The sequence below is a fragment of the Tyto alba genome, unplaced genomic scaffold (genome assembly GCF_018691265.1).
Source record: "Tyto alba isolate M040663 unplaced genomic scaffold, T.alba_DEE_v4.0 Super-Scaffold_38, whole genome shotgun sequence".
NCBI lineage: Eukaryota > Metazoa > Chordata > Aves > Strigiformes > Tytonidae > Tyto > Tyto alba.
The window spans coordinates 7,730,667-7,757,719 of NW_024881313.1; the positions used below are offsets into that span (position 1 = coordinate 7,730,667).

The 27,053-nt window shown below is 37.1% G+C and overlaps 1 protein-coding gene across 1 annotated transcript in view; it reads right to left on the reverse strand.

Annotated features, from left to right (window-relative positions):
• ITGB8 (integrin subunit beta 8) overlaps nt 1-27,053 on the reverse strand; it is a 47,274-nt gene that overhangs the window by 13,036 nt on the left and 7,185 nt on the right. The window contains exons 2-9 of the mRNA XM_032991454.2: nt 19,489-19,574; nt 16,661-16,835; nt 13,695-13,941; nt 11,717-11,882; nt 8,837-8,995; nt 3,708-3,803; nt 3,524-3,613; nt 778-912 (exon numbers count right to left, since the gene is read on the reverse strand). Coding sequence (XP_032847345.2) covers nt 778-912; nt 3,524-3,613; nt 3,708-3,803; nt 8,837-8,995; nt 11,717-11,882; nt 13,695-13,941; nt 16,661-16,835; nt 19,489-19,574 — 1,154 coding nt within the window. The remainder of the gene's footprint in view (nt 1-777; nt 913-3,523; nt 3,614-3,707; nt 3,804-8,836; nt 8,996-11,716; nt 11,883-13,694; nt 13,942-16,660; nt 16,836-19,488; nt 19,575-27,053) is intronic.

The window sequence follows — 27,053 nt, forward strand, 5'->3', positions numbered from 1 at the left end:
GATTTGTTTTGCTATTTCTACACACAGACACAAGTAAAATCACACCAGCTGAGAAATATGTATATGTCAAGAAGGAAAGAACTCCTTGACCCTGCTCTCCAGAAACACAGACCTCTTCCTGGCAAGCTAAACGAATTACTCTACTAGTCCAAGCAATTAAATAAATATATCAAGGCATGGAGAATTTGTTCTGGGAAGAAACTCATGTTCTTTATATTATCCAGACCTCTTCCCCCACATTTTCATGGTGCATGATGCTCCGGTTTTACAATACGTTTCATTCAGTAAGTGGTACCGATCCAAATGGGGATAAATAATTTTATTATTTGATTTATAAAATAAACTAATTATCCACCACCCTGATTATGCATAAAGACTACTAGAGCAAGGGGAGGGAGAGGTGGCATCTAGTACAGACCTAAGAAACACGAATTCCAATGATTCTTTTCCACTGGGTGATCATCTTTCAACCTCTTCATGTACAGATTTCATCACAATGAACATGGCCATTGTGGGCAGTGGAGGACAAAGGAGGAGAGTTTTAATGGATGTTAGCTTTCAGGAAAGGCTTTGAGACTTAGTTCCATGAGATTAGTAAGAATTAAAATAGGATTGAGGGAAAATAAAACCAGAGAATAATAGAGAGTCTGTGATCATTAATCACATAAATCAATTTTCAGTTTAAGTAAATCCCTAGAAGATTTCACACCATTGAAACCCAACCAAACAGAAAAGTAAGTATTCCACTTCCTTGAAGAATGAGAACTATCAACATACTTCTTCATTATATCCCACATTTTTACATCCTTCCATGCCAGTTTTTTTACTTCCATCAGGACAGATTGCAGTGATATTGAAATTAAGACCTCGGATCTGGTTATCCACTTGAATTTTCACTTCAGAGATTAGTTTCTGTAACCAGAAAACAAGTTTTAGTTGCATTGCATCTCAACATATAAAGTGCATTAGTGACGAGCACCAAGTACAGCTACTATGTCTGACTAAAAATGAAGAAAGCTTGTCTGTGTGAATAAAGGAATGAATTAAAGCATTGTTTCCCATATAAAGACCCAATTACATTCCAAATATATACAAGGAGCGAACTGGTAATTCTGATAAAGAGGATTACGTTTTCCAGATAAAAAAGTTTTCAGCTTTTCTAAAATGGTTTTGCGACTGTATTTTTCACAATTTGAAAACCTATTCTAACAATTGCGTGCAACAAAACTCACTTATTGTTTGAGAGACTACACTGCCTTTTAGCCACACATTTAAAATAAAACAGTAAACATACATACAACTATTGTTATCCAGCAGAAAAAGTTCCTAATAGACTTGACACTCTATAAACTTCTGATATTTTGCATCTGTCTTGGAAAAGTTTTCTGTGAACAAACCTTAGGGTGATCTAAAGGCTATTGGGATTATTCTTTGTGATTTATTTGGATCAGCTAGGACTATATATGTCAACAACTGGTTCATTCCCATTGGAGCTTTTTGCAATATAAAATAATGAAAAATCCAGCTACTTTGTAATTTGCATTTACTGTATGCTCTAAAACCCTACTTCCATCCAAGAAAGAATATTGCTTTTTGACATTTAAAAAATTTATTAAAGATCTGTACAAACCAATGAGCTGCAAATTGCCCAAAGGGATTATTAAAATTCCTGGCATATTATTATTAAAAAAAATTACTTTAGTGGGATATTCTTACTGCTACAAATGGAAATTTAATTACATGAATCTGAACACATGTTTATCTTAGTAACTTTTTGAAAATTAGTGACTCATCTTTGGCTTTTTAGCCAGGGATTTTCAGCCAGGGCTTTCCACAACTAAGCCTAAGGTTTCCCTGCCTAGAACAAGAGTGCAAGAGGCCCACTGTCATCGAACATCAACACTACATTTATTTTCTTATCTAAGTACTTTTGCTTTCAAGAAAGAAAAACATTCAAGCTCTGTTCACTGTGTGTTTGTATATTACAAGCCCCTAAAAGTATGATAAAAATCTCCAAGTATCAAAACCAATGAAGTTTAGGATGGGAAGGAAGATTCTGTCTAAAACATGAAAATAAGGCAAAAGCAAACTGGGGGTGGCTGGAGCAGGAAAGTCCCACAGAATCTTCCATTAAACTAAACCATTGTTTTGTAAATTTTCGTTTCCTTTCCTTGAATGTTTGCCCTGCACTGTGCTCTAAAACCAGGATACAATTTAGGATGGACAGTATAAGAGTGTCATACAAAAGCACCATGACCTTCAAAATTCATTACCAGCCATTTTCTGCAAACCTCCGTATTCAAATTGAGATTTCTAGATTTTGTAAGACGAAGTACAGTGTCAGTGAGAACTTCTCTGCAATTTGATTACATCAAACCTCCTTTGAATGTCTTTGACTTCTGTACAATGTTTCCAACATGACAGTCAGAAAAATGTGCACAACCCCACTCTATTGACTAGGAACAGACATGGGACTTGGCTCTTCATTATAGCCAGTGTGCTGAAAGCAAATAGCCTGATTTAGATGGTTAACCTAATACAATGGAAAAATTCAGCTTCCCATGTACAACTAATTAAAAATAATGTGATACATGTTGATACCTTGCATATAGCTTTGCAACAGATTTTTCAGCTTTTGGAACTTGCATGTTTGTGTAACTTGCACACCTTAGCACCATTCAACCATTAAACCCATCACCTTCATTTTGAAGCTGCTCTATGGGCTCCCTGTGCTCTAGTACATCAAATGCATGCCACTTGGCTTCATTTTCAAATCTGTTTATGACCCCTCTCACCAGGCTATCTTTCATTCACTGTCAAGATGCCAATTTCCACTTTCAACCTGCCATCAATCATTTGTCAAAAACAACCTTATGCTCTTTCCCATACCATTACTTTCCCTTTCCCACACTATTACTTTCAGCCGAGAAGTCCACGCAAGAGTTCACAAAGCCATTTCCACTGGTCTCTCCTGTCAAAACTCTTCTTCACTGCTGTGCCTCAAAACCCTGAGTCACTACACTGCTTTGTGCAGTGTAAATCCTCCTGTCCACAATATCCACCACTGTCAAACTACCTCCTTGTAAATTCCCACCTATTGTTTGTTTTCTAAGAATTATGGTGTAAAACTCTCTAGACACTATTCTTTTTGCTCCAAATTTCTATGGTGCCTAGACAGTGGTGCCTGGTCTGTGACTAAAGATCGGAGATGACAAAATTCAAATAAGTCAGACATTTCTTTTGAAGTTAAAAGGCAACAGGTGCAGAGAAACAAACAGCATATTTAGAAGCATCCTTAGAAAGGAAAAGTGCTAGCTCTTGGCTTTAAGACCCCGACAGCTCGAGAATTTGATAGCTATTGTGGGATAGTGTCATCCACCAACCTGGACATTCAGAAAAGCAGGGAACGTATCTTCATGTAGTTCAGATAGAAGCCAAGATCCTGGAAATTACAACATTAGGCTACGAAAGGTAAAAAATCCCCCTACAAATACAGCATACAACATTGTCACTCTCATCATACCTGATAGGCTTCTACCACCAAATCATTGAGATTTGCTGCTTGTGATTCTATCTGTCTTGCAACAGTACCAGGCAACAGAGGTAACAGATCCTATGAAAAATACAATCATTTACGCACAATTTTAATTTTTAATATAAATATTGCGCTTTCAAAATTGGAAAAAGAAATCAGGTTTCTAACCTACTTTATACCAATGGAACTGGCTTCCTTGAACTGCAAAAATAACATTGATGTTATTGTCAATCAGTTTCTCAGAGAGCTGCCCAAGTGATGGATGCTCCTGCAAAATAAAACAGAAAAGAGAAGACTGCAGATTAGTAGGGAAAAACCTTGTATTTCACAATACAGGATTTCAAAACCACTCCAATCTTTATTTCTAAATGTACAGAGAAATGCTAGGCCTACATCCAGAAGAAGGTGGGACCAACCAAATAAACAGATCGTGACAAAAAAAATAATCAGGGCATGAGGCAGGCTGTAACAGGCTTATCTGCTGCAGCAGGGGTGCTGCACAGTGGGAGGACTAACTCATATGGTCCTATCTTGTTGGTTTGAGTCTGATGCTTAAGAAATATGGATATGATGTTGTCCATGGCCTATCTATAAGAATAACAAGACTCCTGAGAATGATAGGTGGGTTCCTGTGCAAAAGTCAGGGAGAAAGAGTACAACATGAGGGCAAGCTGAGAACAGCAAGGTGAGTAATTAAAAGTCTGTTTCTCAGAAATGTATTCTGGCACCAAGGATCCGACACATCAGCTAAATGCAGCCACCGTGTAAGGTTCTAGCAATGTTAACATTCTGTACGTATCTTACATACGGCTGACAGCTTTCTCCTTCTCTGTACGTGCAAGATCTGCCTTAGGAGTGATGCCTCCAGTCTTCACCATAACGACCTGCGACATTTTCTTAACCATGCTTGTGCTTGAAGAAGGTAGCATCAGTTTCACATCTGTCCCCGTAATGACATCGCTCTATTTGGGGAAGTACCTGTGGCGGCACAACCTGTGCCAGTGACCTGCCCTGCTACATTTCCCATTCTGAGATGTGACATGGATTCAAGAACAAGAAGAACAAATTGGTAATCCTTCATCCGAGATCTGGGGAAGCACAGGGGTGTCTGTGTGGTCCCATTGGGTTTTGTGAGATCCCTCCAGCTCCAGTACTCTAAAACAAACTATATCTGAAAGTTACCGCTTATTCACCATGCATCTGTGAATACTTTTCAAGATGTAAATTCAACACTTAAAAAATTCATGACTAAACAGAGAGAACTGACTGGGGCCTTGGCCTGTGTTTCCCCTTACAGAGATTTCATCTGGTTACCTCCACTTATGGCAGGTCCTTCAGCCTCTTTCCCCCTGTATACTTCTGCTGTCTTCCTCTTCCTGATATTTTTCACCATCTGCCCCATATTGTTTCTCTTTTGCACAAACACACTGTTTCCCTGTACAATTCATTTTTCCTCAGCGCCACTTGTTACGCAAGGCACGCTGCAAATCAACTGCTCTCCTAACAGTAATCTGAATGCCAAGACAGCTGAGACAAAGTTATGCAAGGGGGCAAAATCCATTTTCTGTCACACTGCACCATCATAAAGAGCCTTGCATAGAAAGAACAAAGGAGTTGCTTGCAGTTTGATCTTAGCCAGAGTCCACACCTCTCTCAACTTTTCTACCCCTTGTTAAGAGATTATATTCCTTAAGATAAGCGATGAAAGGTAGGTAACACAGCAACAGATGGGCTTTCCTACAGCTCCAGCTGGGGAGTGTGCCATACGCGGCAGTCCAGTGAGTGTGCATTCCCAATACACAGCAGCTGGGGGTGGACTGCAGAAGTTGCAGGTGAACTGCAGCAGCAGTGGCTTTGTTGCCATTTTTCAGTAGCCTACAACGCAGTATTTATTAAGTCTTCCTTCCTTTCCACGACCACAGCGGTGGGGCCTCCGTGTACAGGCCTACAGGCCACATGCAACTGCCTGGCAGATCACAGACACACCAAGTGGTCCCAGGACACGGGTGAGTGAAGCCAGATGGTCCGTAAATACCTCCTGCACTGTAAATGTGTGCATGAGAGGGGGTGGTACTGAGGGATCATGAGATGGTGGTCAAATAATTCAATCTTCCTACTTAACATGTGACACTAGACGTGTCTGAATTCCAGCAGAGTGTCCCCTCAATATCTTTGCAACTAATAGCAGAACTCTGGGATCAGTGGGATCAGAAATGGGCTTCCCAAGCCCTCGTGAAACAAAAACTTATTCAGATGGAGCTTACTGAAGTCAAGAGATGACATACAAAGATGCGCAAGGGTTGCAGGGACTGGATCCCCAAACCACCTAGTCTGCTTACAATTAAAGCTGAACTTTCATTTACTTCTCAGCTCTAACTCACTAGAGTGTCCAGCTTGGTTAACAGTTTATTGAAGACTCAGTTCAGATTAGAAAGAAAATTTTTCTTAATAGAAGGGAGTTTATAAAAAAAAAAAAAAAAAATTCAACAGACCCACACTGTCTTTTTCATTTTAAGCATGTAAAGAGATGACATAAGGAACTGTTTGTCACTCATGAAGCTTCACGTTGCTTGCTGTGAAAACCTTGCTGTACTTTATGTATTTTTATCTTATCTCTTCCCACTACTGCTCTGGAGAATGTACTTTTATTTCAGATCATCCTTCTTGTTCCAATTACATCATTCATTTTATTATTTTAACCTACTGTGTTAAGCTGAGAAGATAACTAATACAGATGTTAAATATTTCAGAAAGGGAGTTAACCAAGCACAGATCTAATTAAAATGGACTAGATTTCTTTCCCGTCTTACTCTTTTTGCTGACCTCTGCATGACTGCTTAGCAAAAGTTAGAAAGAAACAGGCAGAAAACTGACTAACTGTAAACATTCTGATGTAAAGGCTAAGCTTATGAAAATAAATAAAGCAAAGTCTTCTTAACTGGCACAAGGAGGAAATAAAAATATGCTAAAATGCAATCTTCTCAAGACTACCAGAAGCTAAGAATCAAAGTAAGAAAACAATGTGATTACAGATAGATCTTTAATTTAGGATAGCACAACAAAACTTAATTGATAATGAAAAAAAAGCAAAAATATGTTTCATATGACATGTTTTTAAAGAAGCTGACAGCCTTTCATGACATTTCATTTAGATATCAAAAAATCTTCCCCCCCCCCCCCCGATTTTTCTTGTTCATTTGAAGCTTCTTTATGGATCTCTATGACTAAAATAATCCCATATACCACTGAGAAGAAAAAGCAGGAAACCAGTACACCTACCCTTGCATACACTATTGTGTTATCATGTCAAATCTACTCCAGAAAATGTATAATTCTGAGAAAGATTTCCATTCTACCCATTTTCTATTACTAAGAGTATCCCCACTGTTACAAGTGGGCATGCAAGAATTAACCCTGGTTGAAAAAAATAGGGGCTAGCAGCTAGTAAACTCATAGGCCAAAATGTGCCACCACAGATCTAAGCATCTTTCAAGGTCATTTCATTTGGGTGGCTAAAAAGACTACATCATTTCATAAACAGCATCAATAGCAATAATCATGGAGATTTCTTATTCTATATGGGACAGTAAAATCATGATCTTTCAGACCAGGATCCAGAATATCAGTTAAAACACTTTCTTCAGTCAGCCATCAATCTATCGTAGTTGCTTAGAAAGAGATTCATTGATTTTGTCTCTGTATTATATATTGGTGAGGTTTTCCAGCTGCAACAGAAGTTAATTTCTCAAGTTTGCCAGAAAATAAATATAGTTGTTGTTTTTGTGAAACAGATAATGTCTTTATTACCGAAGGAATACTGAACACTAGAAAAAGATTTGTACATTCAGCAACTGTTTAATAAGCAGAGCAAAATTCCTCTCATTTACAACACTGCAAGTAGGGGGAAAAAAAAAGATAAATAAAAGAAAAATGGAGATAGGGACACCATAACCTATAAGTATGGCTCGCTTTGGAAAAGAAGAGTTTTGGGATTATTTGCTTTATGTAGAATAAAGGAAGGGGTTGTTTTTATTCCAGGGATACTGTAGAGATACTGAAACTGAACAGACTGACTAGTGGGAAATAAATAATCATTACATCTGTGAGGGAATATCCAAGAGGTGACAGAGGGAGTATATGAATGCAAGCACATCAGATAAACGGAAATGCAAACAACCTTCTTGTTAGCACATACTCAGCTCCCTCCTCCGCTCAGCAAGGTCCCGAACACCCACTGATTCCCAGAAACCTCCCCTATTTCATGATCACACACCATACGGCGGCTGTTTCCTGCTGCCCCACCATCCTTGTAAACACCAGTTGCTGTGATCACATTCAGGTCTTGCCTAACTTACATGTAGCCCTCACTGATTTCACTAGCACATTGCTGGCTTGGGCTGAACACAGGCTATATACTTTAACTGTAGCCAGCACTGAGAATAAAACTGTAATGTGCTCTAATGACACCACAGTTTGTGTTTTCTGGTGATTACACGGTAATTAAGTAGTGATTCATGTTTCTTAAATAAATGATTCGTATTTATTTAAGGAAATAGCCGAAGAACTTAAAACCTACAAATTTTAGAAAAAAAATTCCTTTCTTCAATCACTTATGACTACTTTATAGATTTTTGAAGAAATTATTTTGAAAGCTAAAAATATCTGCTGAAGACATATTATTTTGCTATCATGGATTTGATGCAACTTTTTGCACAGGTATGTAGTAGCACATATTGGCTTTATACTGTGAGATTCAAATATATTTAATGCTACATTATCACAGCAAAACTTTGTGGCACAAGAATAGTTTCTAGTCCATTATGGTTGAATTAGCTCATTGTTGGTGTACATCTTCTGTTTTATTCTTACAAAGCCATTTTGGTCAGTGCAACTATGTGTCTTCTGACCATAAACCCTGATCACTACCTTCGTCTTATTAGCAGGATTGTGAAATTCTTACATATTAGCAAGCTTCTTGTGCAAAGTATCACACCAGACACCTCCTACTTATATAAAATCTGTTTTTTATGAAATGGTAATAAAAAAACACACCAAAACCAGTAACGTATCCTCCTCTGCTGTGAACTGTTGTCTCAGACTCCAAAGTATTTTATGTCAAAAAATATGTCAAGAATGTCAGTATTTCCAGGTGATCAATTGTTCATTTCACACCTTGCCTACCTGGAAAAATACTATTCTAATAACCGAGATAAAAGCAATGCTCTGACAACAATATAAAAATCTCTTTTATGCAGTTTTACACTGCTTCTCTGAAGGCATAATCTATGACATATACCTTACCATACTCGTAGCTTTGATGTACACATTATCTTTCAAATGACAGTTTCCATCATGGGGAATTACGATCCCTGCTAATTTACTATCAAGGGCCAGATGGGAAGTTTGATCCGTCATCACAAGAAGTAGTCGCTTTGCTTCCTTACGCCAACCAATATGGCTCTAAAAAGAAAACACAGTTAAGCATAAGAAAGCAGTAACTACCTGTTTTCTAAAATGATAAATGCCAAAATTAAAAATTTATGTGGAAGTCTACTTTCAGATTTTATACTGCTCAGCAGTACTGAGTTTAAACCAGGCTATTTAAAGCATTTTATGTAGAAATATCTATCACATTCTACATCTGAAAACTACCACTGTGAGTCAGAGATCCACTTACCACTTTTTTTGCTGTTTAAAGAAATATCTCTCAAAATATATACAAGCTGTGCTTGGGTGACAGCTGCCACATTATGTGTATCACTATTACATAAAAATGCATGGCATTTGTAAAATTTTCTGGGATCCAAGAAGCATTATAACCAATAAATATGCATTCATTTGTATGGGTACCTAGTGCCCTCTTCTATTTTTACTTTATATTTATTTACTTATACATTCTCATAATTCTATAATTTCATTTTCCTACACAGTTTTCCAGAAAGGACATTGGCATATGATCAACGAATCAATAAAGTTTGAGCGTCTTCATGCACCTGCAAATTGAGAAATTCCTTATTATGCAGCAAAATACTACATCTATCCACCATCTTAAGGGACTAATAGCAAAGTGGCATCTTCAAGGGTGAATATAATGTGTTTTAGGAATTCAGTGATGTGAAGGAGGTAGCAGGGCAAACTAACATCTAAACTGGGTTAGGTGCCAATTTGTATTTCCATAACATTTATATCCCTGCAAGGAATAAATGGCTGCTTTAAATCAAACTTTAGAGAGACACATGAATCACCTCATATTCTTTTTCACTATTCCCCCTCCCAACTATTCCATCTTCCTCTTCACTAATTCCACTTTTCCTCCTTTTCCTCCCTCTTTGCTTCTCCTTCCTACAACTCTGTCTCAACTCTACCATCTCCCTTAACACTGCCAGATCACTTTCATCTCATGTGAAATATGTATCTGCAAAAGATTGCAACTTGGCCCAGCTTCGCAACTTACTCTCTACCTTCCTTTCTTTGCTTTGCAGAGAGGGGTTTAGCTCCCTTCTCAGGCTCATTCCCTGCTCGCTCTGAATGGCGATTAAGTTTCTTGTAACAGCAGAGATGATAAGTACAGAGGGCTGTGATGTTTCTTCCAGCTTACACAATACGCATCAGCCTCCCTCAGAGAGTCATAGACAGCATTCCCCTAAAGAGGGGGTATTTTAAGTTTTATTCATAAACAGGTTATATCCTAAATAATCCCAAATTCCCCTCCAGCACTGTAGAGACTTCTTGCTCCTAAGACTCCATCATTTCACTTTGTCACCTCAAGACTCCTACCTACGTACATCATGGCAACCAAAATTTTAAAGTAGCTTCATGTCCTAACCTGCTACTGCTTGCAACAGGGATGTATTGGTTAAAGCAAGATCAAGCAAGTTCTACTGTAGGCAAAATGAATGCACATTAATATAGTTTGTGAAGGTCACTATGAATTGCATATTGTTCTTGTCCATTTTGGCTCACAATTCAGTTAGCAGAAAAGCCTCCCCATTCTCATGAATGTTTCCATTCTACTGTTGTTGGAAGCATATATTATTCTAGAGCTCACATGTCCTAAGCATGGAATGTGTTCAATAAGAAACATTGAATTTTAAAAAATTTTTCCAAAGCTCCAGAGTAATTTTTTTTATAACAGCTGTAATCACAGTGTCTATAGAGTGACTTTTATTTACCTGTTTTACAGCTCATCAAAATGTGAAAATAAAATTGGGCCAAACTATTAATTTTTAGCATTGTTTGGATTACTTTTTGTCCCTGACTCATTCTACTGCTCCAAAAAAACCAGTGTGAAGATGGACATGATAAAAGAATTGTCCTGACATCATCTCAAGAAATGAGAAACACACCAAGCCTGTGATTTGGACAGAAGTTTGATTACTTTCTTTAAGAGGACCAGAAAGAGTATCTTATAGAGCATTAGCAAACCGATGAATCAGCCAACTTTCAAAATTTCTATTGCAGTACTACGCACAGAAGAAAAACAACATGTGAAATAGCTCTTTAGAGCAAAAAAATTCTTACTATTTAATATGTTTATAGCTTGGGAACTACTGATGCAGATATGAAATTTTATCAGTATACAAAAGTTAATTTTTAGTTGATTTGCTTTGTTTCTAAATATAAATTCTTTAAAAGCTGAGATAACATTGAAGTGAATTTTCTTTCCTTATCTACACGATCAGATATATAACTGATCCTTCAGTTTTCAAATACATTCTTAAGTAGAAGAAATGTTCAACACTATGTTTTCACTTAGGAACACAAGGAGGGCTTTAATGATTTTTTTAAACTAATTTTGTATTTGACTGAAATTAATACATATGCCTGTTCAAGCAAGAAGCAGTTGTGTTCATCACCCATCCTATGTTGGTTAGTCTGATTAAAGCCAGAATTTGAAGAACATCATTAACCAATACTGAAAAATACTTCCTTAGCTTTTTCATATTCAATGGGAAACAGAAATGCATAGCTAAGGGGGAAATAATGGAAAAGGAGGAAGAAATCTTACTATTATCTGGCTTAGAACTGACATTGTGAATTCAGGAACACTGAGCACTGTTGTATCTGTCTGTCTGTCTGTCTGTCTGTCTGTCTGTCTGTCTATCTATCTATCTATCTATCTATCTATCTATATCTCCAAGTCTGAACTACTGCTTAGCCTTTTGTTAATAAGCTCCTTACCTGGCACACAGCTGCTTGGAGCATCGCATCAAAACCCCCTTCAGGTGTATCAATATTCCCAGAAATTTTTTGTTTATTCACTGCATTTCTGAATTCTGCTATATTGTCAGTCAGGGATAGCACGTGAATATAACCATGAGGAGGCATACAATCTAAATTATAATCACTGTACAAAAACAGAACAAAAGAAAAGTCTAACACATTCAATATTTTCCATTTGAAGGAGATGTAAATACTGCATCCTTATTAACCCATAAAATCCTGTTACTAATGAAGATTTATATATGCACAGTGGAAGGAATACTTAAAGAAAGAAGAATAACTCCACATGATATTAAGTTTGGTGGGAATTAGTTCTAATTTACTATGACAAATGTATTTTTTTGGTATTTTATGGAAATGTATGTAACTTGGCTAATATAATAACAGGACATATGTAGTGTTTCTGCATAGAATAAAAAGAAACAATGTAAGCAATGGTATGATCTCAGAGAATATATATATGATCCCTTTTGGGATGTCTATGGAGCGGTACAGCTTCGCTTTTCATTATCCAGAGAAAGGGCTATCACACGGCAACATTAAGATCTTTTAATAGCTTGATACACATGCTACTGGATCAAAGCTAAATAAAATTTAAGTTCCTACATCCACTGGTAGCAAGTAAATGTACCTAAAATTAATGTTGAGAAAAGTGACAGTTAACTCATTAAAGGGATGAGAAGCTCAATTTTCAGTAACATCTTAGTGATACTTTTTGAAATGATGTATAAGGGAGAAAATATGAAGTTTGACATAAGTAAGCTAATGTCACAGCACTTAAACAGGTTGTTGCTCTGCAACCCATTTATGGCAGTAGAATTTATATCACAAGCTGAAGTGCTCATCTGTTTCAGAGATGCTGAGCAGGTTTCAACTCACTTAACTACTATTGCACACAGTGTAGGCATCCAGACTAGAATCTGCCCGCCCCCAACTCGATTTACGGTCACTGAAGAGAAACTGGAACTGTAAGGATTAATACCTCTGCAGAAGTCTACCTTTAGGAAAAATGAATCATGCCCTAGAAGTGCTAATTGATTTCATTCACTATACAGACAGTCTAGATGACTGCTTTATACATAGACATTTATATCTATTTAATGAATTCCCCTACTAGTGCCCAATTCAAAAACCACTGCAATAAAACTAGATACTTATGGACTTCACAGAACTCTGAATCATGTCTCCCCAGGAAAGATAATAATGAGCAAGAAGGTATGAACAGTTAATATTCACTTTTCCAAGCATTATGGTTTATACAGATTTGAATTTGTTGTGAATAATCTTGTCCTCCAGAGGGTTCTGGAAGTGATCCCTCACTTTATATAAGTGTTGAAAGCAAGGTATAAAAGACATGGCATGAAAAAAGAAATGCAAGCCAGAACACCTTTCTTATCTAAAATGGGAGTTCATTCATTTTACAACTGTGGAATTAGATCAGATGACTGCTTTTGTTCATTAAATGAGCTGAAAGAAACTGCATCACATTGACAAAAGTAGAGTTTTAAGAAAAGAGTTAATGAATACACGACCGCACACCAGAAGAGAGATCTTAAGTCAGAAAGTACAACAATTTGTGATGAATCTAGGCAGCATATACCCAAAATAACTAAGAACACAACAGTGGACTATAAAATTAAACACAAAACATATTCAAATGTACCAACGCAGCATGTTATTTAGCTGGTTTTGCTAAAGAAAACACGGCACATTCTTTCTGATACAGAAACCTTTTTTCTGCAATTACTCACCATATATTTCAGAATTAATAATTTTTTAATAATATTCTGCATTTTCTTAGGAACTTTGCTGGAGAACCAGGGTGTAATGAAACAAAGACAGATTCTGAAGAGCTTTAAAAATAAATATGCATAATGCGTATTTGTGCAATTAAATAATTTCTCAGTGGTACATTAAATATACAAAGACTACATACCTGCATTGGTTATGGATTCTACCTGGATGAATGCTAATATACGGTGACACAGTTTTATCCACATAGGATCCAAATCCAAGTCGGAAATCAAGAGAAATATTCGCCATCTTTTTAGATAAAGCAAATCCAACGGAATTTAATTTTTCTATATTGTTGTGCATAGAGGCTGAGACATCAACTAAATAATAAAGATCCACAGGGTATTTCTCTAGAGGACGAACTTTTAACATAAAGTTTGCTTCACTTCCTGATTCAAAGGAAACAAATAAGTTTATTTACTATTTTTGAGTGGACACTCTTAAAAATACATTTATTTTTGCAGCAATCCCAGCACAGAGTTGTTTGTGTCAGCAAACAGAAGAACAAACAAACAAGAAAACCTCCCAAAAGTAAATGAAACCTTAAAGCATTGTTCAAAAATAAGCCATAAACAGGCTCTTTGTAGAACATCTTGCTTTTTTTTCCCTTGTAGGAGCACTTTTTTGTAAAACTCTGACTTCTCCCCATTTTCTTTTAAGTTTCTGGTTATGCAATCCCTTTGACATTATACCAGAAAGCAGTTATGACTCACAAAGGACCCAAATCTGCATACAAATTTTGGTCCGTCACTTCAAGGTTGACACTTCTAAGTATGTAAGTGTATCCTGCAAATAGTTTGTCATATCAGTCTAAAACTGCACGTGTACCATAAACACAGCACAGACTGAAAAACTCACATAAATTATGCATCAAGTTTATACCAATCTACTTCCAAAGATTCAATGAGAAAACTCAGTAAGATCAAAATACTTTTTTAAAAAAGAAGTTTTAGTATTAAAATATCCACCTTTTGGCATATACAAAACAGAACTCTACTTTTATTTCAGAATGACAAATGTTTGTCTCTCCTGCAGAACCACATCATGTTCTTGGATGTAATAAAAATGTTAATGCTTTGGAAGCCACTAAAAATAGTCCACACATTTTTGCTTGCCTAATATTCTCTAATGCCAGCAAAAGAAGTGAAATAACTGGAGCACAGGCAGTGTAGATACAGTAATGTCTGACTTCAAATTGTTCATTATTTTATGTCACCCAAAGTGTGAGCTCACAGAAGAAATGAGGTAGTAGGATCTTCATGTGATGGGTGCAGAATGTAATTCAGTATTAAGCAAAGGACAGGAGGAAGGGAGACACTATAGAAGAATTATGCAGGTTTTCAACAAAAGATATCTAAACATATTCTGAAACAGTTTCACTAAAAAAAAAAAAACCATCTGAAATGTGACTTATCTATACATCATGACATTTACTAGTGCATATGATTTACAGAGAGCATAAATAAAGCACATGTAGCAAAGATCTCAACCAGAATAGTTAAACTTTCTTCCAATGGTCTCTGAACATGATCCACCTGAAAATGTCAGGATTTGTGTGTATCAGGTCTTGCATGAAGAAAACAGAACTTCAGTGTGCTGCAGCTTATGTGTTTCCTCTTTGTCAGTGTAAATCGAATTACTTTTTGCAAATGACCCTTGCAGGTCGACAGCTTGCATATACAGAGCTGCTCAGTGCAGCTTTTATTTTTTCCCATGTAAATCCTGACAGTTGAGTATACGTAAACAATGACACAAAAACCCAGTATCAAAACAAAAACATCTTTGTCTTCATGATTATACTGTATCAAATTTCTGTTCTGAGGCACAAGTATAGCTGTATATCTGTGTATTTCCCTGGGGAATAAAATGCAGGCAGGATGTGTATGTATCAGAAGTTACTCTTCTGAAGCCCTTGGAATTACAGTCTTCTGCCTCTCTGATGCAAGAACTTCCACAAAGCATAGGGAACTCCAAATTTAATTTAATTATATACTGGAAAAAAGTTTAATTAAACCAAATTTTAGGAAGCTAAGCTTTTTTCAATTAATCCAATATGCCTTTGGAAGTAAATGTGATTACAGACACTTCTAAAGCTAGCTCTGTTCCTGAGACCACTTCTCAGTACAAAGCAGAGTATCCATCATTTCTTTGGAAGGAGAGTGGGGAAAAGAGAGGAAGTCCTGATGTTACTTTCTCAGTTTTATTATTATGAAGATGGAAAAACAGAGTTCCTTTACACTTTACACTCACTTCCTTCTTCCCTTGTAATTGACAGAAAATTATTTTTTATACAGTGAAGATCAGCAGTATACTTTTCCTATTCACTTAATGTTTTTCTACCAAAGATTGATCCCTCTTAAATGCCATATTTCTTTCTCCAACTATAGTTTTCAAAAGAAAAAAAGAATTAAATTTTACGCTATGAAACATACTCTGCATCCCTTTATATCACCTTCCACTTCTGCTGTTTGCTACAGCTATTTTAGACACAGAGAACATACACTAATTTAATTCGAGTTCAGTTGAGAGCAGATATAGATATACTAGAAAATCTCAGGTCCATAAAAGGACTTGTAGATTTCATTAGGGCCAGGTGTCTCACACTTTATAAATGAAATATTAAGGCAGTGAATACCTAAGTGCCCTTTAGGAATTCAGTCCTTTCTTGTACACTGGCTTTGATGTCTTCATAGTTGTCTAGTCAATGGACTTAACAGTAACCAGATAATCAAGAAGATTATCAAATGATGAATTTAGGAATTCAGTACTTTCAGTAAGGAATACAGTTTATATGCATGTAAAGTATTTTATTGTAAGTGGCTAAAGAAGGAGAGTTAAGAAACCACAACAGAACACAGAAAAGACTACCTAAAATCCCTCTTCCACTATTGCATTATTCTGACCTTCAGCTGTGTTTGACAGAAACACTTCTTGCTGAAGACTGTACTTGAATGTGAGAGCATCACCATCACAGTCCTACAATATAATGTTATAGCATCATTCTTCAAAATAATTATTCCAGATGCTTCTTCAGAAAACATCTGTACTTAGTAGTATTGTATTTAGCTTAAATTGACTATAATATCAATGTGTTAGAGACAACCCAACCTGGACGCAGTTGGACTGAAACTTTTCCTGGTGTCACTTGTGTATTTCTTTCATGGTCACTGGGTATTGTGACATGAACTGTGGGATTTTCTACAAAATCTGATTGGCAGCCTCTTTTCATTAAGTTGAAAACAGTGTCACAGCGTCCTTTCTGTGTTGCATCGGCCATGAAATCCTGTTTTATAAGAGACAAAAAGTACAAAACAATCTGAGCTGAAAAAAACAACTGTAATATCTTCAAAGGAAAGAGAAAAACAAAATAATAGTCTTTGAAACAATAAAATATGCTACTATAATTGCATAAATTGTAGAATGAGTTCATGGAAGTCATATGTTTTTAATAAGGGCAATAACAGAATATTTAAATTAGAAGTTAAACGTAATTGCCACAACAACTTTTTTCTACAAAGGACAAAACTTTTGTATGAGAAAGAGGATCTTGCACAATCAGAAAAAACTGACTTTGGAGAAAAAGGAAACTATGTACTGTCTCTATGTCACTAAAAAGAGTTCTGCTATGCTGTAAGTTAGTTATACCAAGAAAGTATCATTCATACAACATCAAAACAGGTTCGTTTTCAGAGGAATCCACTGGTAATGTTACTCAGGCTAGTATTAAAAAGTAGCAGCAGAAGTCAGCTTTAGATTTATCTAACCTGAATTTGTCTATCACAGATGTTTAAGTTTTATCCCACACCCTACATCAAATCCAAAGACCAGCTGGACTACATCATTTCAGTCCCCAGAAGGAGGAAGCTGCGTAGTGCAGGACTGGACAGTTTAAGATGCCACCAACAAAAAAAAAAAAGCCCCTGTAACAACAGAACAGTGATTAGAAGTAGGATGATCTCAGAAGCAGCACATCCTTTGTTGCAGTGAAAGGGCAAAGTTGCCAAAATTGTGCCAACATGATCCAAGGCAAAATTCCTTCCTGACCACAAAACTGATGATTAACATGATCCTGATCATGCAAGGAGAAAACATACAAGATCCTTTGTACTCTTCCAAAGCACTGCTCCATCCCAGCCACAGCTGGAGACCAAACAATGGACAATCTCTGATATTTCAGAGGCAGATGGGGAAAATAAACAATCAAAAAGTGCACACAGCCAACTGTGTATTAAAGAATAGTCATCCAGGCCCTGAAAAAAACAGAGAAAGCCCCTGAAGAATGAGACTCAACAGTCATGTCTCTTATTTTCCAAGTTCCAACTCTGTAGTCTTTCTGATATATTTTTCCATAACCTTCCTTGACATAGACAACAGAGACAACTTTTTAAGGCTACTGCTATTCATATATCCTTCTTAATATATATATATAGTTCAAACAGGTAGATTTTTAAATGTATAAAGAACTTAGCTAGTCTCATTGGTATCACTAATGACCGGTAGATATGTAGCATTTTCTGAAGTTTGCTGTGTTGGGGTATAAAGTCAAAGCATCTCAAATGTTCCTCAGGGATGATCTCCTCATTAAAAACACTGTTTAGATGAAGCAGGCATGCCAAGCTGAAATCTGTTCCTGTAACTTGACTCCGGAAAATTTCTGTCTGTATTAATATGGGTTTTGCCATTGCACAATCATGGATAGGTGCCCAGGTGAGCCAGCTACCAAAGCATGGTCTAAGAGGGTTTGACAAACCCCTGGCTTCCATGAACAGCTCTCAGGATTCACACGAGAAGTGAAGTGAGAGAAGCTGGGCAGAAGTGAAACCTGGTCAAGTCTGAGCGCCTGGTTAGGAGACCTACTGCAGCTCCACAGCACTGGAAAGCTAAGAAGTATTGTTCCATGATAAATACAGATGTAGCAGGATAAAATTGTGCCCTTTGTGAGACAGGACATCAGGCCACAACAATGGACCACTCCACATGGTAATCCATTGTGCCACCTACACGTGCCCAAAGGATCCTCTTGGAAAACAAGCCCTCCATGCCTCTCTTGCATTACTTTTGCTTATACTTGTTTCAGACTAGGTTAATCATTCCAAGACACAATATCTCAGATATTACACCAGTGCCTTACACCCCTTATCTCTTTCAGGTACACCCTAGAAATTTATGTACCTTCTCTGCTAATAAAAGCTGCTACAGACAGTTTGCCTGGGTCCTTCAAGAGCATGTGAGTTTGTAACTGACAGTGATATTCTTAAAAACCTTGCTCCTCTGAAGTGCTTTAAATGGTCCAGCCTTACTCAAAATCATGTAATCAACTGTGTTTTCGGTCAAACAAAACCAGAAATACCCATATTCTTACAGTTCTCAATGCAATAACAATTTCAGAATAGTTCTAAGATCTATCTTCTGTGATAAGTCTCAGAACTGATAGTTTCAAGTGTCAAAATAAGAAAAGTATAATGTTTTCCATTTGTGACAGGGTCATAATATATGGTGAAGTCAAAGTTAACTCCACTGTTAGTAAAACCTTTAGCTAAATGCAATAGGCATATATGTATAGACTTGTTCTGATATATAATGAATGTTCAATATAAATTACTGATAAGTAATTTTACTTTTGAAGCCAAAAACTGTTGAACTCTCAAAGTTACTATAAGTCTGCCAAAGCTGTCTACAAGGCAGATGGAACACATTAAAAAGTTCTCACTTTATTTAAAATTACTGCGATTTTCCAAATAAAGGATTGTATTTTCTCCTTTGGAAAAAAAAATATATATATTTCACGTGATTTCTCAGGTTCTGTCTCCAGAGGTCATTTAAAGATTTTGCTATTTCTCACTATAATTTTCACAGTTTTTCACAGTCTTTTATCTTTATAAAGATCAGAGGCAGCTAAAATATAAAGTCAAAAGTAAACAAGCAAAAATCCATACCTCTTGAGCACACCATCCACACTCTGGACCCAAAGCAAGACACTTTGTGCATGTTACTGCATTTGAAGTGGCACATCTGTTTTCCGCTGCAATGAAATATAAAACCAAACATTCACGATTTATGATGATATGTGGGAATTGTAAAATACCTAATTTTAAACCAAGATTTCAAAAATTACTTCACCAGATTAAGAGTGATGACAACGTATCCAAACAGAAGTAAAACAGAACAAAGGCAGCCCAGTGAGGGAATACTTGCAGCATTTTTTTTTAATCTACAGTCTAGAACTATATGTACAGATTGAATAAACTCCATTCTCAAGGCCAAATTTTTAAGATTCTGATTTAGAATAATTTTGAAGTAAAAGTTTATCTTTGGCATGTACCTTGCTGATTTACTGCCTAACAGAAAAAATTTACTAGGTAGCTTATCTCTTCATAGACATTTTCCTTTTAAGTAATTTACACTTGACTGAGTTATTCATTATTCACTCTGCATGGAACCCAAAATATTTTCTCACTTTCTATAAATATTCCCCCTCTGCATTTTCTGGAATGAATAGTTTCCCAGAAGAGGCAGATTTTTTTTTTTTTTTTTTTCAGAAGTGAATACAAATCTATCCAACACTACGTGTGACACAGATTGAAGACACATTCTGTACTAACAACTGCAGAAATTGTGCCTACTAACAAGTCTATCAGCAAAGCCCTTTATAACCTTTTCACAGCTTTGTTTTTTTGCTTAAGTTACTACTCTTTGCTACGAAACGTTGGCAATCGGAATTGAGAAGAAGAGATAGCCTTTTCAAGGGACTCGGTCAGCTTAACTTTAGTGTCAGCACTAGCGTATCCTTTCAGCATGTTCAGCACAAGCCTCTTGCAGAGCCACGCACCTCTACATGAGACAGAATTTGCCTGCCAAGTGCTATGAGGAAGGCACATAATATGACTCTTCGGTCCACAGCACAGGAGTTGTGCTGTTTAACAACACTGCTTTGTGGCATATTCAGCATGGCATATTATAAAATATACTGGAAACAAAATAAAATTCATTACTGAATACTGGAAAGGTTACATCTGTTAATTGGTCCATCATGATAATGTGTGTATCATCATATCAAAACAGTTTGAAGAAAGGTTTGGTTTTCATCCAAAGTTGTGGCTACATGTACTGTCTCTCAGATTATTTCTTTCCAACCTGCAATAATGCAAACCATCACTCCTTTTAGAGTAATGAGAGCAACTTCTCACAGTGAAAGGCTGTATTAGGAAAATGTACTAAAATATCTTTTTAATCTTCATTTGGCTGATTTCAGCTATGCATTCAAAGATGAGATCCCGTATCACATGAACTGCTAGTCCTCAATAGGTCACTTTGAATAACTGATGATCCAAGGAACTAATCATAGCTTGCAAGTTATTAGTATCAACAACATATATACCATTATCAGTACTAACAAGATAGAAAAGCCTAGTACAGCACAATTGCAGCATTATAATGATAATATGTAGTGGCAATTTCATTAATTTCAAAGGTCCGACCTATATTTTTTTTTTTCATATAAACTGTTGTTGGCAATTTTTGCCATGCAGGCAATGGGAGAAAGTAAATGTATATGAAAGGGAGAGAAACTGTTACAGATATGATAGAAACAATAAGCTGAAAAGCAGCCCAGGAAGTTGCTGGAACAGAGGGAAAACTGATTAAAGGGTGGGAGAGGTGGGCAGGGATAAATAAAGGAGGAGTTGCTAAGGAGAGAGAAAAGGACAACATGAAATCCAAAAGGTTTTTGTTTGTTTGCTATAAAAACAAACACAGCAAGTTTGACTTGGATGTGAAATGAGAGCAAGCTCATTCAGCACTGACACTAAAATTTCTTTGCATTTATAAGAAGATGGTAACAGCACTTTATGTTCTTCAGTCTGAAAGAGCAGACCTGGAGACCATAGAAAAAGTTACCACAAACTGCAGGAGAGGAGAACAAGAATGACGATTCCAGGTAGGTACCGACATGCACAGGGTTGTAGAATTTGCCACAGCTCCCTTTCTAGACAGTATTGGTAAAGTGCAGACATAGGATGAAAAGTTGTTGAAGGAGTAAAAATAGAAGGAATGTAATTGTTCTTGGCACAGAATGTCACTCCCATCTTCAGCTGGTTACCAAAGACAGCAGAGATGAAAGGCATTACAAAAAAAAAAAAAGAGAGTAAAGTGATGAATTCAGTGAAAGTGCCAAAAGTACAAGGAAAGATATGAATTGCTGATATGCAGCATAACAGTGGCTAAAGACCACCATGGGACAAAACAGGGAGGACATGACGTGAACTTTGAAGTTACCAATCAAGTTAACATCCACCATAACAGACAGCACTGTTCTGATAAGAATAGTTGACAGGAAGAAGTGAAAGACCCGTGTTTCTAGCTATACAGAAAAGGTGCAAGTCAAATTAATTCCTGGTCGTCATAATCAGTAAACCAAAGTAAACCAAATAATGAGTTTGGCCTAATTAATGTCCTGCAGTAATGTCTGAGACTCCATTCTTAAAGTGTATTATCCTATCGGCTTAACACACATTTCTCAAAATTAAATGCCATTGACCATGTAACAAAATATTAGTATCCTATTGTAATGTGCACTTGCTAAAAAAAAAAACCAAAAAACATTAGTATGTGTCTATGGCTGGAACAACTGTACCATATTTCCAGATGTACTGAAAAAGTGACTGACAAATAATTGTCCTTTTTTTTTTTTTTTTTTGGTACTGTTAGTTTATTTAATCTCTTGAAGCTTGATTTAGTTTATTAATTCAGGCTGTCTGGTAAAATACTGAGGGGTGTGGGGTGTGTCTTTCTAAACTGCTAAGGCAGAAAAAAAGATCTTAAAATCCAGTTTGGGTTTTCAATGTGATCATGGCAGATGAAACGCTTTAACAAATGAGATATACAGTATTGCTGGATGCAGATCTCTTTGCTGATAACTCTCCAGCCTCAAGAGCTCCATTTTCACATGAAGTCAGGGATTGGCAATTGACAAGCTTGGTACCATTGGCTCAAAAAGTTGATTGTTTTGGAATAAAGAGAAATTTTAAAAAGGTTTATTAATGCCTAAGACACATTCTGGCTACATCACTACTGTAGTTCCCAAGTACATAGTCCCTTATAGCAGTAACATTTACGGACATGCTTTCATTCACCAAATATTTATTATTTAGTTATAAGCCTACTCTAAAACCATAACTGATTTAGTATAAACTTCTCAGTTTCTTTTAAAATCATATGCTAAAGCAAGAAACATTTTTTTTTATGAGTTGGCTCAAGAAAGAACTGAGATTTTTCCTGCCACTTCACCAAAAACAGTCCAGACAAGACTGAGTTAGTGTTCAGCCAAAGCTAAGGGCAAGTTTCTACTGGCTTGGTTATAACTGATGTATGCCAAAAGGTATTTTCAACAAGGGCCAAATTTTGTGCTGGGAACTGCACAGGCATATGCATATAATAAAAAGTGAGTGCAGCAGGTTAAACTGCACTTTTCCAGCCTCCTCCACAAAATACAACCGTGCCCCGACGACTGCAGCTATTTACAGTGATCACAGGTGTGGCAAGCCTAAACTGTGTGACAAGGGGGTTCAAGGCAAGACAAATACCATATATGTTATAATCGTACCCTGCCTATTATGAAAATAACTTTATCATGATCAGGGTATTTATCTCAGAGATGGAATAACAATAACACACACTGGCATTTGAGAGGGGATGTTAAACAGGTTTTCAAACAGAAAGCACTTTGAGTATGGCCAAGAATTCGGATTTATATCAACTTCACTGCTGGTACACGTTTGTGCTGTTTTTGGAGGGTGTACCATTTGCCTTCTTAAAACAGAAACCCAAAATATAACTAGCAGCTTATGCTCCCTGATCATGGTCCTCAGACTGTTGAACACCAGTTAAGGCAAGAAGATATGAAATTATCTAGCCTTTACAGAGCTTTTTTCTTAAGTTTTACATCCAATCTTGTTCTAGGACAGCAATCGGCCAGGCTGTTCTTCCCCACAGATAATGCGGCCTTCAAAAACTTCTCTGTAGCATCACTTCTGAGGAAAGTTGTAGCTTTTATGCAGCATACTGCAGTTAATCTTCACCTTTCTTTCTTCAGGAGGTAAATGTGACTCCTGCACGCGGGAGAGGCAGGAACTGTCCCAGCTAACATACAGCTTCTCAATTCACTTTGGCTAAAGTGCAGATACAATGAAAAATTGTAAAAGTGTTACTGGGGAGGGGGGGAACTTTTTCTATTATTGTGTCTGACACTTACTTGCTCAGATTACAAGGAAAAAATGAGTGCCTGTGCTTTAACCGCCAATCCTAAAACCTAAACCTGGAATTAGGGGTTCTTCCCCCCCTTTTCCAGACAAGCAATAATTTTCTGTATCCTTTGCACACAATGCCATCCTTTCAAACCACGCTTTGTCACCACCATGTTTTCCAAGAGGGTTACAAGGTACACCTCAAAATCAGCATTAAGAGGTCCTCACCCTTGCCCAGAAAAGGAGATTTCAGCTGGAAAACTGTGTACGCTTTATAATAAATTCCTAAGATTACTTGAGCAAAAATACTGGACAAGTTTTCTTCCCTCTCCCTTTTTTCTATTACATACTGGATTTGTTAATTGGTTTCACTCCTCTATTAATGGTTGTCCACTTTAGTTTTCGGTATTCAGACAGGAACTGAACTACACATTGATTTGAAAATATCCTTTACCATCAAGAGAAGCATCAGTAAACTAAAACTTGGCATGTAGGAGACACATGTGTTTGCTAAGAAAAAGATGTGTAAAAGAAAGGTGCAAAACATGACTGGCATTGTTAAATCCTGAGCCCTGGAAAAATACTTCTGCAAATTTGTTAAGTAAGTAAAAGGAAGAATACTTCTGTAAACATAGCAAGTGAGTAAAAACACCTTTCCTTTAAAACAATCAATCAATCAATCAAACAAACAAAACCAACAAAAAATACTCTAGATTTTATTTTTTCTACTAATTATTCAAAAACTCAAGCGTTACAGTGTTCTTGAAAAGAAAAACAGAGCATATGGGATGAGATAAACCATAATGTGGTTATAGAGAAGATGAGAGATATAAATGAAACATAAATAAGAAGTATACATGCATGTCTGGATAAATGCAGTGAAAAGCATCAATAGTGATCAAATCCTGATGACTGATATGGGCTCCCATTCCGAACCGCCAATATCCCCCTGATACTTCTGTAGTTTCCCAATTAATCTGCATTACCAGTTTAACACAGTACCCTATGAACATGAGCGGCATTACTGAGAGCGACACAAATCATATAAAAAGCCATCAACATGCAAAGTTAATGCAGCAGTCTGCCTCACTGTATGAGACTCCACGCCTTTGCAAGCTGTGCAGCAAAATAACCAAGATCTCCCTTTTTTGCACATTGTGCAAGCTCCAAGGGATGCCACTTGAGAGAACCGATGCTGGATATCAGCTGAACAAGGCAGAAGCAAAGGGGGAGGAAGAGAAGGGGGAGACCTCTGTCAACTCAGCATTAGGAAAGCTCTGGCAGAAAAGGACAGTTGTAACTGATGCTGGAGGACAGTAAATGTATCAGAAGTCTGCTCGGTAATGGCATGTGGAGATGGAGTTCCCAAGCAGTGTATAGACACTTCCAGAATTAGGGAATGATATAGACACTAGCCTTCAGGAAGGTACTCCTGACACCTCTCTGAGCTCACAGGTGTCTTTCTTAGCCTCACCTCTCTGAAAAGTTCCATCACTTATATGAATGTTGCACATCATTCAAGAGGAAAACTTGGAGAAGTCTCACACAGATGCATACAAACTCAAGTTTTTCATGCATAGATATATGAATTTAGAGGATTTTAAAAATTTTGTCAGAAAGATGCATATACCAACATTTTGGGAAAGGTACTACCCAAAGTAGCTACTGGTATGGCACTCAGGACTCACAAACACAACATTCAAACCACAGCCTCAAACATGACCTTGACTGTGGGAGACAGAGCTATTGACTAGTCCAGACTGACTTTGTTCCCAAGCCGCAATACAGAATGAAAACAAGCAATGTAACCTTGAAATTTTTCACAACACACAATTTTTGTTTCTTGGCCAACTTTACTTGTAGCCTCTCCTTTCTATGAAACTTCCTGCTTTTATGGGAGATGGTTAAATTTTGTTGATGCAATCCAGGCCTGCAAACAATGAGTCAAAGACTATTCGGCTTCTGAAAGCAACCTATTCTGTCTCTTGGAAATAAAAACACACAGGGCAATTTACTCCGATCATATCATTAGAAGAAACTAATTTCCCACAGCCATTAGCTTTTATGGCACAGGTTTGATGGTCCTGTTTGCACAGCTTTGCACCAATAAAAATGAAGCATATGGAGCTAGAGAGCCTAAATCTTTTTTTTTTTATTAAATCCCTTGATTTAAAGGGAACTTCAGGATGTGTGCAGCTGTGTTAATTTCCTTGTTTCCTAGGATGGAACATGGGCATAGGAATCACTATACTCCAAGTCATTTCAGATGCTAGAATCTCCCTTGGAGTTGGCCAGCTCAGCTACAGTCATGCTGCCTGAGTGAAGCCTGGAACGGCTACTGCCGTATTTCATTGCTAATTTAATTTCTTGTGTATTAGTGAGCACTGCTAGCAAGTAGCACATCAACAACCTAGAATGGTCAGCATATTCCTGTGTATACTATAAAGTCTATCTCAAGATAAGGTCGTGATGAATATAGACACATATGACTACTTTTTGCCTGCTTAAGAACTTCAATCTCGGATCAAAGACAAGCTCAAGCTGTATATCCCACCCTTTTCTATAGCTCCACCTCATCAAACCAGGCCCTCAACCCCCAATCACCTCCCTAATCTACCTTTCTATTGCACATCTCGTCTTCAAATTGTTGCTTTCTGCCCCGTAAGAGCACTAGCTCTTCCTGGCACCTTCATTCACAAACCCAGAAGCAGTGCAGAGGATGGGCAACACCTCAGAGCTATTTCTTCCCAAGGAGCGTCACCACAGACCACCCGATCCCTGGTTCTTAGTCCATAGCAATGCAAACAGCTCACTTCACTTACTTTTATCTGCATACACTGTGGGTTGGAACAAACTTACTCTGCATTTCAGACCGTAATTCTCAAAGCTGAAAACCTAATGGAACCAGTCCCTCAATTCTGAACACAAAACGATAACTGAATTGTGCTTCTGCAGCAGCTTTTCCTGAAACAAACCGAAAGGCCCAAACCAAACACTGTGCACATGTGTGTATCAGGAAGACATGTCAGGGTTAAAACAAAACACTGAACACATGATACTTAGTTTACACTCATAATGAAAAAACCTCAAGAATATTAAATAAAAGCTAAGGCTAGTATCAGAGTGGACAACCACCATTCCTTAAGGACTTTTACGACGTAGTGCACAAGTTTGGGAGGAGCATTTATTCATCAGGGCTATTTTAAAAATGCTATTGCCTTCTGGAATACAAAGTGTTTGGTAATTGTTATTTCAGTAAT